Here is a 14,382-nt window from a genome sequence, read left to right on the forward strand (position 1 = left end):
CAGGCTGCTTCTGGGACCAGCACTCTGGTAGGACCGTGAGGGCTCATACCTCTCCATGGAATAGATGTGGAAGTTTTGTGGATCACTTCTGGGACACAGCTTTTTAAAAAAAAAAAAAAAAAAAAAAAAAAGAGAAGTGCCTACATCAGTCCCCACCTCTGCTCACTGGCTGGTTTCAGGGAGCTCCAGAGCTGTAGGGAGGACCACTGATGTCAGGTACCTAGGCCCCAGAATCACAGCATGGAGAAGGGCTTCCTGCACTGGAGCATTCTGGGAGTGAAAACAAACTTCTACTGTGTGGAACTACACTAGAATTTGGGGTTAAAGTTGTTACAGAAGCCAACAAAGTGTTACACTCTATTTACAGAGCTATTATGTAGAGTGATAATATATTAAATATATTCCTTTTAACTGCACATTTAGAAAGTAAAAAGAACCTTGTTCTTAAAAAGAAACTGTTACCTTTATCACAATTGACTCCATAGAATCCAGGTGGGCAGATGCAGAACCCAGGAGTGACACAGAGCCCGCCGTTCATACACCGTGGTGTGCAAAGGGCTAATAGAGAGAGAGCTCCGATTAAGGTCAAGTGGGGTTTTGAGAAGGGCCATTTTGGAAATATCATTAATACAACAGTTCTACAATTTAGAAATTTTATTTGAGAGAGAGAGAGAAAGGGGCAGAGGGAGAGAGAGAATCGTACGCAGGCTCCATGCTCAGCTCAAAGCCCAACAGGGGCTTGACTCGGGGCTCCATCCCATGACCCTGGGATCAAGACCCGAGCTGAAATCAAGAGTCAGACACTCAACAGACTGAGCCACACAGGCGCCCAAACAGCTCTTCATTTTTGATCTTTGTGGTTGATTCTAAAGTCTGTAGAGATACAGCTTTGACATATATATATATATATATATATATTAATTTGAGAGAGAGAGCACAAGCAGGGGAGAGGGGCAGAGGGAGACGGAGGGGGGAGAGAGAGAGAGAGAGAGAGAGAGAGAGAGAGAGAGAATCTTAAGCAGACTCTACACTCAGCATGAAGCCCAATGTGGGACTCCATCCCACCTGGGATCATGACTTGAGCTAAAATCAAGAGGTGGACGCTCAACCAACTGAGCCACCCAGGCACCCCACAGGCTTGCTATATTTAACATTATTTATGTGTTGCAAATCAGTTTTTTTTTTAACCAGTTAATAGATGAGAATTTTAGAATTGTGCCATTTCAACGCCTGATTAAAATTTGCCTAGAATCATTACTTTGACTAAGAAGTAGCCTTCTTAAGACTAAATATTTTCCCCTGCCCTTTTTCCTAGATCTTCTAATTCCAAAATATATGCAAACAAGAAAAATTCTTATTCTCAAAGATGAAAAAGACTTTGCTTACTCTCACCAAAGAAACCCTTAGTATTTAAGCATCCTGTGGTTAATACAACTTGCTTGTTTAACTCTTTCATATAATAGTAATTTTACTGAGATAGATATATTTACAGTACAAATAATTTTCTTTTTTTTTTTTTGGTCTTATAGCAACTTCATAACTCAGATATATACTTAATTGTGAATCAAGGTACTTTTTATTACAGTAGACACTGTCAAATCAATCATTATATTAGCTTGTTAAACCCAACTTAAGTGGAGGAGAACTTTCTTAGGATTATGCCAAAGTATATAATAGTGAATTAAAGATGGCGGGGGAGTGGCCACAAAGAATGTAGACACGCTGCTGAGGTTCTCTGCCCCTGTCACCATATATTGGACTTAACAGAAAACCACTCCTATAAGTACTTTCCATTTGCTCTTCTGTGGCTTTTTAAGATTTTACCAATCCTTATGCTACGACCAGAAAAATAATTTCGATTTTTCCGAATGTGTTAAAAAAGCACATGTGGGGCTCTGGTGTGACGCCCATTTCATTAGGAAGCAAGTAGGGGTAGTTGGGTTCTGTCCGTTCTGTACCTTTCTCGCAGTGAGGGCCATAGAATCCATCAGGACACTCACAGATGCGTCTTTCATTACAAAAGCCTCCATTTCGGCACCCTCCTGGGCATTCGGCTTCACCAAAGAGAAACAAGGTTATACCCCTTGAAACTGTGTTGGGGGAATTAACTGCGGGCATGAAGAGGCTAGTGCTGATGTTCCCCCCTGTGCACTGATTATCATAATCTACTGAATACTGATAACTTCTACCTCATTCTCTCTGTACCACTTGTCTGTCCTTCACTAAATCCTCATCAAAGTAAGATTTTGTTTCTCTCAATCCCACTTACAATAGCGGGGGGCTCATGGAGGAAGGCAAAGCAAGCATTATTCTGCCTTCGTCCCCACCTATCAATCTACTGTACCTTCTTAGATTCACCCTGAAATAAAATGAATGGAATTGCCCACGATATTCACTTTCAGAGGGCAGAATGACCTTTTGGTACATCTTTATTTACTTATGTTTTTAAAGTACGCTTCGCGGCCAGCATGGAGCCCAACGTGGGGCTTGAACTGTCAGCTCTGAGATCAAGACCTGAGCTGAGATTAAGAGTTGGATGCTTAACCGACTAAGCCACCCAGACATCCCTTGGTACATCTTTAGAGTACTGAAAGCCTCTCGAGCTTAAGTTCTGTGCTGGAAAAGCTTGTATCAGGATGGGAAAAAAAAATCTAGGGCTTCATGCTTAAGTGGGCATCAGGGTGAGGTGCCTATGCCTGGCAGAGATTGCTGGTGTGATGGTGGCACTCTGTGCTCTGGAGAAGTCAGCCGCACCAAGCGTGTGGCCGTTGTGGCAGATAAGAGTTGTATTGCCTTGACAAGCGGTAGTTGCTGGTAATGACTGGTGATCTTGCTATGAGACTGGGGACTCCCAAAGATTATGCTGGAAGAGGGGAAGGAGAGAAGTAGAAGAGAGGGCTTTTGAAGGGGTATTGGAGTTCCCAAAATTGTGAGTGGGATCATAGCAGAGAAAGTCTGTCTTAGTACTATACTGGACCCCGTGGTTACCAGCCTCCTGCCATTAGTGTGGTTATAATTATACCAAAAAATTATCCTCTTCCTTCCTTCCCTCCCTTTCTTTCTTTTTCTTTTCTTTCTTTATTTCTTCCTTCCTTCCTTCCTTCCTTCCTTCCTTCCTTCCTTCCTTTCCTTCCCTTCTTCCCCTCCCTTTCCTCCTTCCTTCCTTCCTTCCTTCCTTCCTTCCTTCCTTCCTTCCTTTCTTCTTTCTTTCTTTCTTTCTTTGTATCCCCATCACACCTGCAAGTTTTATGAGCCTTTTCTTGATGATGATCACTGATTACCTTGTTGACATGTTTTAAAGAAGATAGCATTTTGAGGTGTCTGTAGGATGGTGTTGCCTTCAGAATTCATTACAATCACATTCACTTCAAAAGCTGCCACTCCATCTTGTTTTCCAAGACATGGGAAACCAACCTGAACAACTAAAGAAAAAGCAAGTATAGAGAAACAGTTTATTTAGTTGATTCCAGTTATATAGACATCTTGGTAGGAGAGACAAAGAACAAAGCAAACGTGTTCATATTTCATTATTTCATATTCTTGTATCTACACCACAGTAGAGACTGTATTTTGATCGTATGAGCATTCTCCAAAGAATTTATACATCATGCTGGGTGGAGAAAGAATGAATAATGCATTAATATGTACCTTACTGATATGGAATTGGGGGTATTTTGTTCCTAGTCTGGGCTTGTACTATCTTGAAAAAGAGATTTTCTCTAAAAATTAAAGGTGCAAATAGGCAGCACAGATTGATGCCAGCAAGAAACTTGTGGGCATCTTTACCAGCCTCCATATAATCCAAAAAAGAGCTTTAAAAACAGTATTCTAGAATTTTTAAAATAAAGCCCCATATAGGCACGAGCTTTAGTTTCAAGCTCGGTGTGCTTGAAAGTGACAAAATATATTCTTTGGAAATATCCTACAACGCAGACTAGACTCCAGTTATTGGATTGAGTTAGTGAAGCTAATATTTTCTTAGGCTAATATTAAAATGTGTCCATATCTTGGGATCTAGAAGAGAGTTTGGTGTGATGAAATAATCTCACAAACTTATACCTAATAATTTAGGTTCATAAAAATGAGCCATTTGCTTTTTGGGAGTATAATGATCACTTGGGGTATATCATGCTGACTTAGCAAATGAGTGGCGGCCAAAGATGATGGTGTACTGAGAGGGCAAGGAGGCCACCAATTGGGGAATGCCCACAAGTAAGTGGGTGGAAACTGGATCAAGTCATTGGCTAAGAGACTGACTGTGTAAATTTCTAAAATCCACTAGCTTATCATAACATATCCACTGGACAAGAGTGATTTAATTGATCCATTAGACTCTAGTTCTTCCTTATATATAGGAAGAAATATTGCTATAAATATGTTTGAAATTTTACTTCCTTTTGTTTCCAGATAGCAGCTTATGGTTACTGCCAAGCTTGGGGAAATCATACCAAACCAAGAAAAATCCTTTCCCTGTAGAGTTTTCATAAAACTTTCCCCTAGATGTATAAGAAGACATGAGCTGGAAATTGGCTTGCTCTCCCATAAGGCACTGCACACAAGCTGGCCATATAATCTTATTAGTGTGCTCAGCACTCAAGAGCCCCTCGTAAGGCTTTGCCACCGTCAGTGTTTATTACTGTGCCTTTCTCAGAATAACATGGATTCCCAGTTCTCTTGAATCTGGAGATCTGACCGTTGCAAACTAATCTGTTAAATGGTAAAAAGGAAATAGGGGCATTTTAATAGACATAAAAAGAGAGAGAAAAGCAAAATTGTGTCTGCCGTTCTAAAGTAAAATTGTCCCCGCTGAAAGCCTTGGTTTAAGGAAATCTTATACATGAAAATGCCAATTTACAAAACACAAAAATCCATTGTAGGGATTTCCATTTCAAAAAGAAGCAAAAGAGCTGGCAATTTCTTTCAATTGTTACTCTTCCAATGCATTTTCATTGTGTTCAATTCTAAAATTTCGTTAACCTTTCTCATGATTTTTTTACACGAATGGGTAGGCCAATAATTGCCCTCAGACACAAACAGAAGAAACTGAAAGGATTGTTAAAGATAAAACTTTTAGAATTTTCTCCCCACACGTTATCATCCAAACTATTATTTTCCAGGTGCATCTTTTTCCTGGACCTTTTTCAAGCCTCCACTTTGCAGCCCACTTAATTCTTTAAAAAAGGCGCTTCACTTTTATTTTAACTCTCAGAATCTTGGCATGGAAGAGAAGATCCTTGTAAGTAAATTCATCTTCATTTCTGTTTATCAGCATTGTCAAATTTATTTTTTTAATTGTTTTTAATTAAAAAAAAATTTTTAATGCTTTTATTTTTGAGAGAGAGACAGAGTGTGAGCTGGGGAGGGGCAGAAAGAGGGAGGGAGACACAGAATCCGAAGCAGGCTCCAGGCTCTGAGCTGTCAGCACAGAGCCCGACATGGGGCTCGAACTCGTGAACTACAAGATCATAACCTGGGCCGAAGTTGGACACTCAAGCGACTGAGCCACCCAAGTGCCCCATCATTGTCAAATTTTAAAACACACTTTGGATATTAAATATCAAAAATGCCTTATTATATGTATGGAAAGTTCAGTTAAAAATAATTACTTGCTTGCTCTTTCCGCCATCTTGGAACCCGTGGAGGCCTGCTGGGAACAGGACTCCTGAAACGACAAATATGTCTGGAAGGCTGTGGTCCAAAGCCATTTTTGCTGGCTATAAGCGGGGTCTCCGGACCCAGAGGGAGCACACAGCTCTTCTTAAAATTGAAGGTGTTTATGCTCGAGATGAAACTGAATTCTGTATAGGCAAGAGATGTGCTCATGTGTACAAAGCAAAGAACAACACAGTGACTCCTGGTGGCAAACCAAATAAAACCAGAGGAATCCGGGGAAAAGTAACTCATGCTCATGGAAACGGTGGCATGGTTCATGCCAAATTCCGAAGGAACCTTCCTGCTAAAGCCATTGGCCACAGAATCTGTGTGATGCTGTACCCCTCAAGGATTTGAACTAACTGAAAAGTAAATACATAAAGGTGTAGATCTGTTCTCTTGTAAAAAAACCAAATTACTTGCTTGCACATATTTTCAAATGTGCTAAAAGCAAACCATTTATAAATATGCTTAAATTATGACATATTCACAGGCTCCAGTCATCAGGGGGAGGATCTAGAAGGTCTGGAGTGCTCACATAAAAGTGTGCGATCTGCTAACGTGACCTCTGAGTCAATGAAAAGTAAAGAAATATGCAGAGGTTTCCCTGTCCTGTGGTCATCTTAAAACTATGGTTCTGAACAATCCCAGGAAAGAGAACCAAGGATGCAAAATCCCATAGAAGTTCCACAAGGAAAACACAACACAAGTAACTTTCTTTTGAGTCTTCAAGATGAATTTTTCTCTTTAAGTGGTTAATTGCAAATTTGAGTCAAGATACAGTTTATCCATTTAACAAATATTGAGTGTTTACTAACGTGCCAGCCACTATTCCAAGCACTGGGGATACTTTAGAGAACAGGACAAATAAAACCTCCTCCCTTTTGTGACATTTACGTTTCAGGGATGTGGTCTGAAGACAATTTGTGAGAGTAACATTTTAATCACCTAAAAATCCAGAAAAAGAAACACTAAACATTTAAAGCCAGAGACTTAAATTGGAATTGAAAGTAGTTTCGGTGCTTGTTTTGGGTCTGCAACTACTGGATTCTTTGGGTATTGACCTTTATCATCTAATTTCAATTTGCCTGTATTTTAACTTCACAACAGATGCATAAATGTCTTCTGCATAAATATTGCCGAATGCTTAAAATAAGGATCTGAGAGAGAACTGCACTTGCTATGACCGAATGATTTAGGGTGGGTTTAAATCCTTTGGGCCTCAATTTCCTTATTTGGCAGTAAGACTAATATGATTTTTTTTTTAATTTTTTAACATTTATTCATTTTTGAGAGACAGAGTGTGAATGGGGGAGGGGCAGAGACAGTAAGAGAACTGTATCTTATTTGTTTTTGTAAATTCAGCACTTGGCATACTGTCTGTCACAGGCTAGGCACTGACAGACACAAAGACCTTGTGGGAGACACATCCATATACCGTATACACACAGGCACACACTTCCACATAAATAGAACTTCACCACAGACAGTGGGAGACACGGAGAATAAGACATTAACGGCGTGCATGCAGAAAAACACACACAAAGAAAAAGAGATCTCAAAGGCAGAAAAAGCAGACTCTACATCCAAAGAATAGTAGAAATGTAAAAGTTACGTTGTGTTTTTGCAACAACAAGCATAGGAGTAGAAAGCTACTTTTACCCAAAGCTAGATGAGATTCGTCCAGATGTGAATTTCAGCACATCTGTATAATGAAACCAAGGTAAATTAAAACAACTCAGAACAACTAAAGCAGATTGAACATAACTCACGTGGCATCCAAGTACACCCTTGATGTGCAACTGATTGATTGCACGTAAACTAACTCTCACACAGAAGTAAACAGCAAACGCATTCTGATTACATGCTTCTCCCACACTCACGTGAGTATGGCGCTCACACGCCCTCAGCCTCCGGTCAGTCAGGGGAGCCTCTGCCCATACAAGGGAAGAGACGAGAGAGAGGGCGAGAGCTTATCCTCAGCCCCACACGACCACAGACTGATATGCGACCACACAAACAGTCATCAGTGTGGGCCAAGCTGTGCTGACAGCCATTCATCCTCTCACCAAATACTGAGCACCTTCCCTGGCTTCACGTTCTGCTAAAGACTGGGGTCACTAAGAAGATGGTCCCTCCTGCATTAGCACTTATTCCAAAATGTCTAGACATGGAATTCCTGGAAGTCTTGGTTGAGAAACAGGCCTGCCTTGTTGGTTTCATGGTATGACAGAAACAGTTTTCAAAGAGGCAGAGCCTTGGCTTCATGGAAACTGTTTTTGGTTATCCAATTTTACTGAACCAGCCTGCAGTTTGTATTTCCTGTTTTTGTTTTCTTCAGATGCCAGAAGGCAGGCACTTCGTAACTGTTAAAGATCAAGAGTTTTCTTTTCCATGCAATGTTCAGGCATAGAGGAGTCTGGGGGATAAAAGAACAACTTAGCAGCTTGAGGGTATAAAATAGACCAGTAGAATAATGAATACTACCTGGATGTTTAGGAGCAAAGACACACTGATCTGGTTACTTTTTAATAATTCAAGGTGCCCTTACTGCTCCTACTGTGGGGACTGAGCTAATAAGGCTAATGAATAACTGCCCTTCAATGGGCTAAAATTCCCATAAACTTAGTGCACCTGCATTTCTGCAAACAAATCCTACATCTGCCTTTAAAACCTTATGTATGTGGGGGTGGGGTTGTATATGCGGTGTATCTGCGTTTATGTGTGTGTGTGTGTGTGTGTGTGTGTATGCATGCGCGTGAGTCACAAGTCACCTCGCATAAGTCACCTCATCCCAGAAAAAGGTTTATTCTTTTTCGTCCCACCTTTTCCAAAGCATCATTCACTTTCCCCCCTAAATTTTATTATTTATAAGGATTCTAGATTATTAGAAATTAAAGTTTTACCTAAGCGTGGAGTATTAAAATATTCCCACATCATATATTCAAAATGTGGTTGTTTCAATATCCTAAGAAGTAGAAATTCAGTAAGCTTTTTTTTACTAGACACTATAAGGAACAAAACTGGGAAGAATTAGGATACAAGCATGAAATTGGAAATCCAGAGATGGAAGATTTATTGGATGTTGCGCAGGTGTAACTGTAATTAATGAATATGTTCTGAGTGCTCTACAAATGAGCCTGTATTCTTCTGATAATCAGGGAACAACAAAGGAAAAATGTTTAAATATAAAATGGCATTTGAGAGATATATTATGTATTTGTTTCATTCGTGAGTGCTTCTAAAAAGAAAGACTAAAACCTATGATCAAGAAAATTGTATACAAAAAAAATTATCTTTGACTAGAAAGAAACAGCAGTAGATGTGGCACGAGGCTGAGTAATGGCCATACTCGAAGAACGCCCTTGTCTCTGTGCAGTAATATGCGACAGCAGTAGCGATGTCATCTGCATGGAATAGCGATATCCATGTATCTGGAATGGGATAGCCTTATCCTTGGGGCTACAAATCTCAGGTGAGTTTATCTCCAGAATCCAAGTCCTCGTTCCTTCACAGGAGATTCCTAGAACTCCAAACCCATCTAGATTGGAGGTAAATACTCTGGGAGGACTGCTGGTTATACCAACAGCACCGGGATGACCCAAGAGAAACTCAGATTCACACTCTTGCTGTCTCCACCCACCTTGGTACCTATGGCAGGAAATTGGAAAAACTCTGCTTATTTAGTCCCCAACTCTTCCAATGCTGGGATGTGATCCTAGAGATCCACTGGAAGTAGTTGATAACCACAACCTGAAAATGGACTTTATAAGGGTATCCGATTCCCTAATTATTGCATAGATTTATATTAGACCTTAATGAGATTTTTATTTGATATCAAAGATAATCTAACTTTCCTCTAGAAAAATAAGACTATTTTTTTAAAGGACAGGGTTATGATATCAGCTATTTAAAAATATTATAAAACTAAAAATATGACAATATTGGAACAAATAGTAAGCTCTAAAACTCAATGTACAGAAGAACATAATGTGAAATAAAAAGCAGATCTTGAAACAATTCATCCTATCGCACTGGAAAAGCTGATTACTCAGGAAAATAATTCAGGTTAGAGCCTCTTACTCCTACCGAAACAAATTTTGATAAAATAATAGAAGCATGTGTAAATTGATGTGGGAAACAAAGGCAGAAGGAAAGGGCACGTAGAACTAAATTTCCTTAGAGCCTGCAACCCATTGACAAATACTTGAGGCAGGCAGAGTAAAATGTTTCTCCAGGAACTCCCTACTGTCTTAATGTTAATGTTTTGCTCCAGGGAAAACCACCTTAGCTTGACAATAGCTAGGCCTCCACTGTCTTGGGAGTCTTCTTTAGCATATGAAAATCTCACTGGAAACTTCCCCCCGGACTTTACCTCCCCCAACCTCGTAGTATATAACCAGTCTCTCCTCATGGCCCCAGGGCTGCTCTTCCTGCCCACGGGTCCTGTCCCCATGCTTCAGTAAAATCACCTTAAAAAAAATTTTTTTTAACGTTTATTTATTTTTTGAGAGACAGAGACAGAGCACGCGCTGGGGAGGGGACAGAGAGAGACGGGGAGTCCTAGATTCCGAAGCAGGCTCCAAGCTGTCAGTACAGAGCCCGACGCGAGACTCGAACTCATGAACCATGAGATCATGACCTGAGCCAAAGTCGGACGCCTAACCGACTGAGCCACCCAGGCACCCCAGCATCACTTTTTTTTGCACCAAAGACATCTTCAGGAATTCTCTTTGGCCACTGGCTCCGGACCCCGCAAACCCCACTATCACCCCCCTCAAAAACCGCATCATAAATTACCACTTACCAGCTCTCTGGAATAAGAGTTACCTTCCAAGCATAAAAGTAATAGGAAAAAGTGACAAAGAAAAGAATAGTTTTGACCACATAGGATTTTAAAGACTCTGCATATCGCCACCTTAAAAAAACTAAATAATAAATTGAAAAATATGCCATAAAGTATAAATAGTTAAAATACAGTGAGCTTTGAAAACAAAGAACACTATTATTTCAAATATAAAAATGAGCATAGTACACAGACATTTTACATTGTCTAATAGAGGCAGGAAAATGTCTTCTGCCTCTATTGAAATTAAAAAAACAAATGAAAAGAACACCAAGAAAACGCTTTTCATTTTTTAAGTCAGCAAAATAGTTGATGTGATTAATAACCCATACTGATGAAGTTACAATGAGCCAGGCACTCTCCCACACTGCTAGCCGGGGCAAAGGGGCACAGCCTGTGTGGAAAGTAATGTGGTATTTTGGCAATTCGTTCTAAAAGCCTTTTAAAATGCTCATAGTTCATGTCCTTTGACATAAGAATTGTACTTCTAAGAATTTATTTTAACAAAATAATGCGATGAGCTCTAAGATTTTGGTATACACATTAGTCCAATAAGTATTTTCTGAATGCCTGTTCTGTGCTCGGCCGTGTGTTGGCAGTCATGGGGGATAAGATGAGCAGGTTTTCTGCTCAGTGACCATCTAGTACTTTGTAAAGGATGTTTATTGTGATATTTCTAGTATGAAAACCCTGAAAACAATCTAAGTAACACACAATAAGGGAATGAGTAAACCAATTTGGGGGATGTTCATAAAATGGATAATAAGGGCATTAAAAATGACTTTTGGAAAAACCTAAATGACATGGGAAAATGCTTAGGTTAAAATGTTAATAGTAAGAAAAAAAACAGTGCAAAACCAAATATGTAATATTATCACAACCATGGGAAAATATATATTCATAAACTAGAAGGAAATGAACATGTGATTGAACACGTTAACATAAGTGATCTCTGTACTTTTCTAAAAGTCTTATAAGACCTGGGCTATACTCTCAGCTCCATTGCTTATTACTCATATATGACTTTGGGAAAGTCAGTGAAGTCTCTGATAGGGAAAAAATTATGTTATAAGATGGCCGACAGGGCTGATAGGGGAATTCCAGACCCTACTCAAAGACTCTCCTTCCATGGTCTTCTTCCTGCCTTGCTTGCCTTGCATGCCAAATTACTATTGTGGGAGTAAATGACTATAAATTGTCCTCCATGCTTATGCTGGGGACTCAGACCTCAGGAGAGTGATCTCCTCTGAGCCCACCAGTGTGAAATAAACCTCCTGCCTTCCAAGATCTCCGAGTGCTTGGTTCTTCCGCTAGGTGATCCAGACCAGGTTCCGTAACAACTCATAGGCCTGAATTTTCTAATTTGTAGAATGGAGCATTAATTCTGGCCTTGACTCCTTCCCAGAATTCAAATTAGATAATGTATGAAGTGCTATTTTGCAAGCTGAAAGCTCTAAACAAATAACCCATGCTTTATTTTCTTAGCAGGGAAAGGTGATAAGCTCTCAAATATTAACCCCTTTCTTCCATTTTTCCATGTCTTTTCTCTCCTTCAAATTCCTATTTAATACAATGCTCATTTTGAGGATGTTTCTCTTGATTGGATTCCATCTGCCCCAAGTCACTTTTTTTTCATACTTATTGGCCAGATATATCTCATATGGTGACTTTCTTTAATCTGTGGTCACTTACCAACTGGGGCTATGTAGAGTCTTTAGGAAATCATAAAACTGCCAGTTAGTCACTCCTGTCCTAATGTTTTGCGTAAAGGAGACAGGAACATGCCAAGCTGCCCTAAAATCAACAGATCTCTTCAGGAAAACATTCCACAATTCATTCCTCTGGTGGGCGACTTCTGGATCTTAAATATTATTCCCATTCCCATTACATTTTAAATGTAAACCTTCCTCCGAGGCAAAGACCACCCACCTGATGCCTTGTGAGGCACTGTTCCCAGCAGAGGGACATTGACAGTTGGGTCTGCCATGATGCCTTTATCCAGGGAGCGTAAGGACAGGAATTCATAGAAGTACTCTGCCTACAACAAAAGGCAATGACAATCAGTACCATGGGAACCACGGAGCTTGAGAAGGCATTTCTTCACTGGTCATTCCTTTGAAGGGAAAGTGACATTTTTCACTATAGGAACTCTGGTGGAGCACATGACATCCAAAAAATTGTGTAGGCAAAACTCGTCCTTCTGGATTTTAGAACTCTAGGAATTAGACTCTGGAGAGAAGTGATGCTTTAAAAACATTAATGACATCTATCCAAAATATCCACAAGGCAGCCTTTTCGCTTAATATTACTTAGTTGCTGTCTTTTAAAAGGATTGAGAAAAACATGCTCTTGAGGAAACAAATGGTGTCAAAACAATTAAGCAACTGTTAGTCCTTACACAATCAATCCACTTCGGCTTCTTGGGTCATTCTTTAAGTCTTTTGATCAGAATTTGGAAAGCTGTAAGATCTAAGGGAAAATGAAAGCAGTAACTTATTGGCAAAAGAAGATATTAAAGTCCAAAATTTAATGATTTTGCTGTTGAGATTTATTTTTCAGTGCCATTCCCTTTGGCAGGATTACATTAAATGTCTCAATTTAATTATGGAGAGAAAAGCCTAAAAGTGCAAAAGCCACTGCCGCAATATGGCAACAAGTGATAAAATTTTACGTTCTAAACATTTAAATTTTCCCACTAAGTCTAGTAGAGAAGAATAATTCCTCCTACTTGAATATCCATGAAACACTGAAACCAGTGAAGTCTGATCTCACTGGAGAGCTTTGATGCTTAACTGATTCTCAACTGGGTTATTCAAAAGATTTGTGATAGAAACAACGTGTTCTTGCTTGGGATTAAAGAAAAATCAATAAATAGTGTAGATGCCAAAATGAGAGGCAAGCTGAGTGGTTCTGCAGTTATCTGTAGAGATATACAGAATTTGGATGGGTTCATTAACTAAATTATTAATTACATGAATATGGGTTACAAAGAAGTTTAAAAAAGAATATGGCCTTTCTTTATATTCAGTATAAAATTTATTTCCCAGTATGGAGGGTATTAAGAGATACCTGCTAGACATTCACACAATTTTTTGCCCTAAGTCATAGAATCAATGTATTAGGTGTTAAGGACTTTGTAGGAGGATGATAATGCAAAGGGGTGATCTCAGCTGCTATGGGGACATTGGCTATGCTTGCAGCGTGTTGGAAAACACTTCCTGGTTTCACTGGACCAAAAGAAGCACCTTAGTTGACTAAATTCCCACTGTGGCCCCTTCTTTGGGTTGTGGCAGTGTTCCAGAAGACCACCATGAAGAGTCCTTGGTAACAAAGTTCCATGAATTAATTTTATTAAATTCATTCACCAGGAGGGCCCTGAGGATAGAGTCATTTCCTACCCTGATGGAGGAAAGGCAGAGGACTGCAAGTCTGATGAAGGAAAGAAGTGTCATCAGGAAAGGTAAGTCAGTTTGGAATGAATTCCTTTGAAAAAGAGAACGTTATTTCCGACCTTGTGGTAAACCGACAACTCTTAAAAGTGGGCTACTTCTCAGATAGTGTTTCATGAATCCGGGTGTTTTAAATGGCTCTGCCAGCTGCACTTCCCTCTACACTTTATTGAATAATGTTTATCACTTGACATTTGGTTCTAAAATATATTTTAGTTGGCATTGTGAAAGGATTTAGTGATACATGCCCTTATAATTCATAACTTTGGTTTATTTGCTTTATTAAGTACAGTAATAACAACAACAATAACATAACAAATGCCTGCGTAATGCACATGACGTCCCAACGTTTAACACTTGTAGTAACAGTACATATGATGATGGAAAAGAGCTGAGTGGACAGAACACAAACATGCTGAAAATAAAACATTTCAG

At 39.6% G+C, this 14,382-nt stretch overlaps 2 protein-coding genes across 2 annotated transcripts in view; one reads left to right on the forward strand and one right to left on the reverse strand.

Moving 5' to 3' along the window:
- WIF1 (WNT inhibitory factor 1) overlaps positions 1-14,382 on the reverse strand; it is a 67,771-nt gene that overhangs the window by 13,742 nt on the left and 39,647 nt on the right. Inside the window, exons 3-6 of the mRNA XM_047066492.1 lie at positions 12,428-12,536; positions 3,282-3,422; positions 1,959-2,054; positions 463-558 (exon numbers count right to left, since the gene is read on the reverse strand). Coding sequence (XP_046922448.1) covers positions 463-558; positions 1,959-2,054; positions 3,282-3,422; positions 12,428-12,536 — 442 coding nt within the window. The remainder of the gene's footprint in view (positions 1-462; positions 559-1,958; positions 2,055-3,281; positions 3,423-12,427; positions 12,537-14,382) is intronic.
- LOC124502057 (60S ribosomal protein L35a-like) lies at positions 5,618-6,016 on the forward strand. The gene has a single exon (XM_047066494.1). It carries the CDS (start codon positions 5,677-5,679, stop codon positions 6,007-6,009), a length of 333 nt encoding a protein of 110 aa, XP_046922450.1. The 5' UTR covers positions 5,618-5,676; the 3' UTR covers positions 6,010-6,016.

This window comes from Lynx rufus, unplaced genomic scaffold, assembly GCF_022079265.1.
Source record: "Lynx rufus isolate CCGP_SWC_20201006 ecotype Redwood Valley unplaced genomic scaffold, mLynRuf1.p SCAF_7, whole genome shotgun sequence".
Taxonomy (NCBI): Eukaryota; Metazoa; Chordata; class Mammalia; order Carnivora; family Felidae; genus Lynx; species Lynx rufus.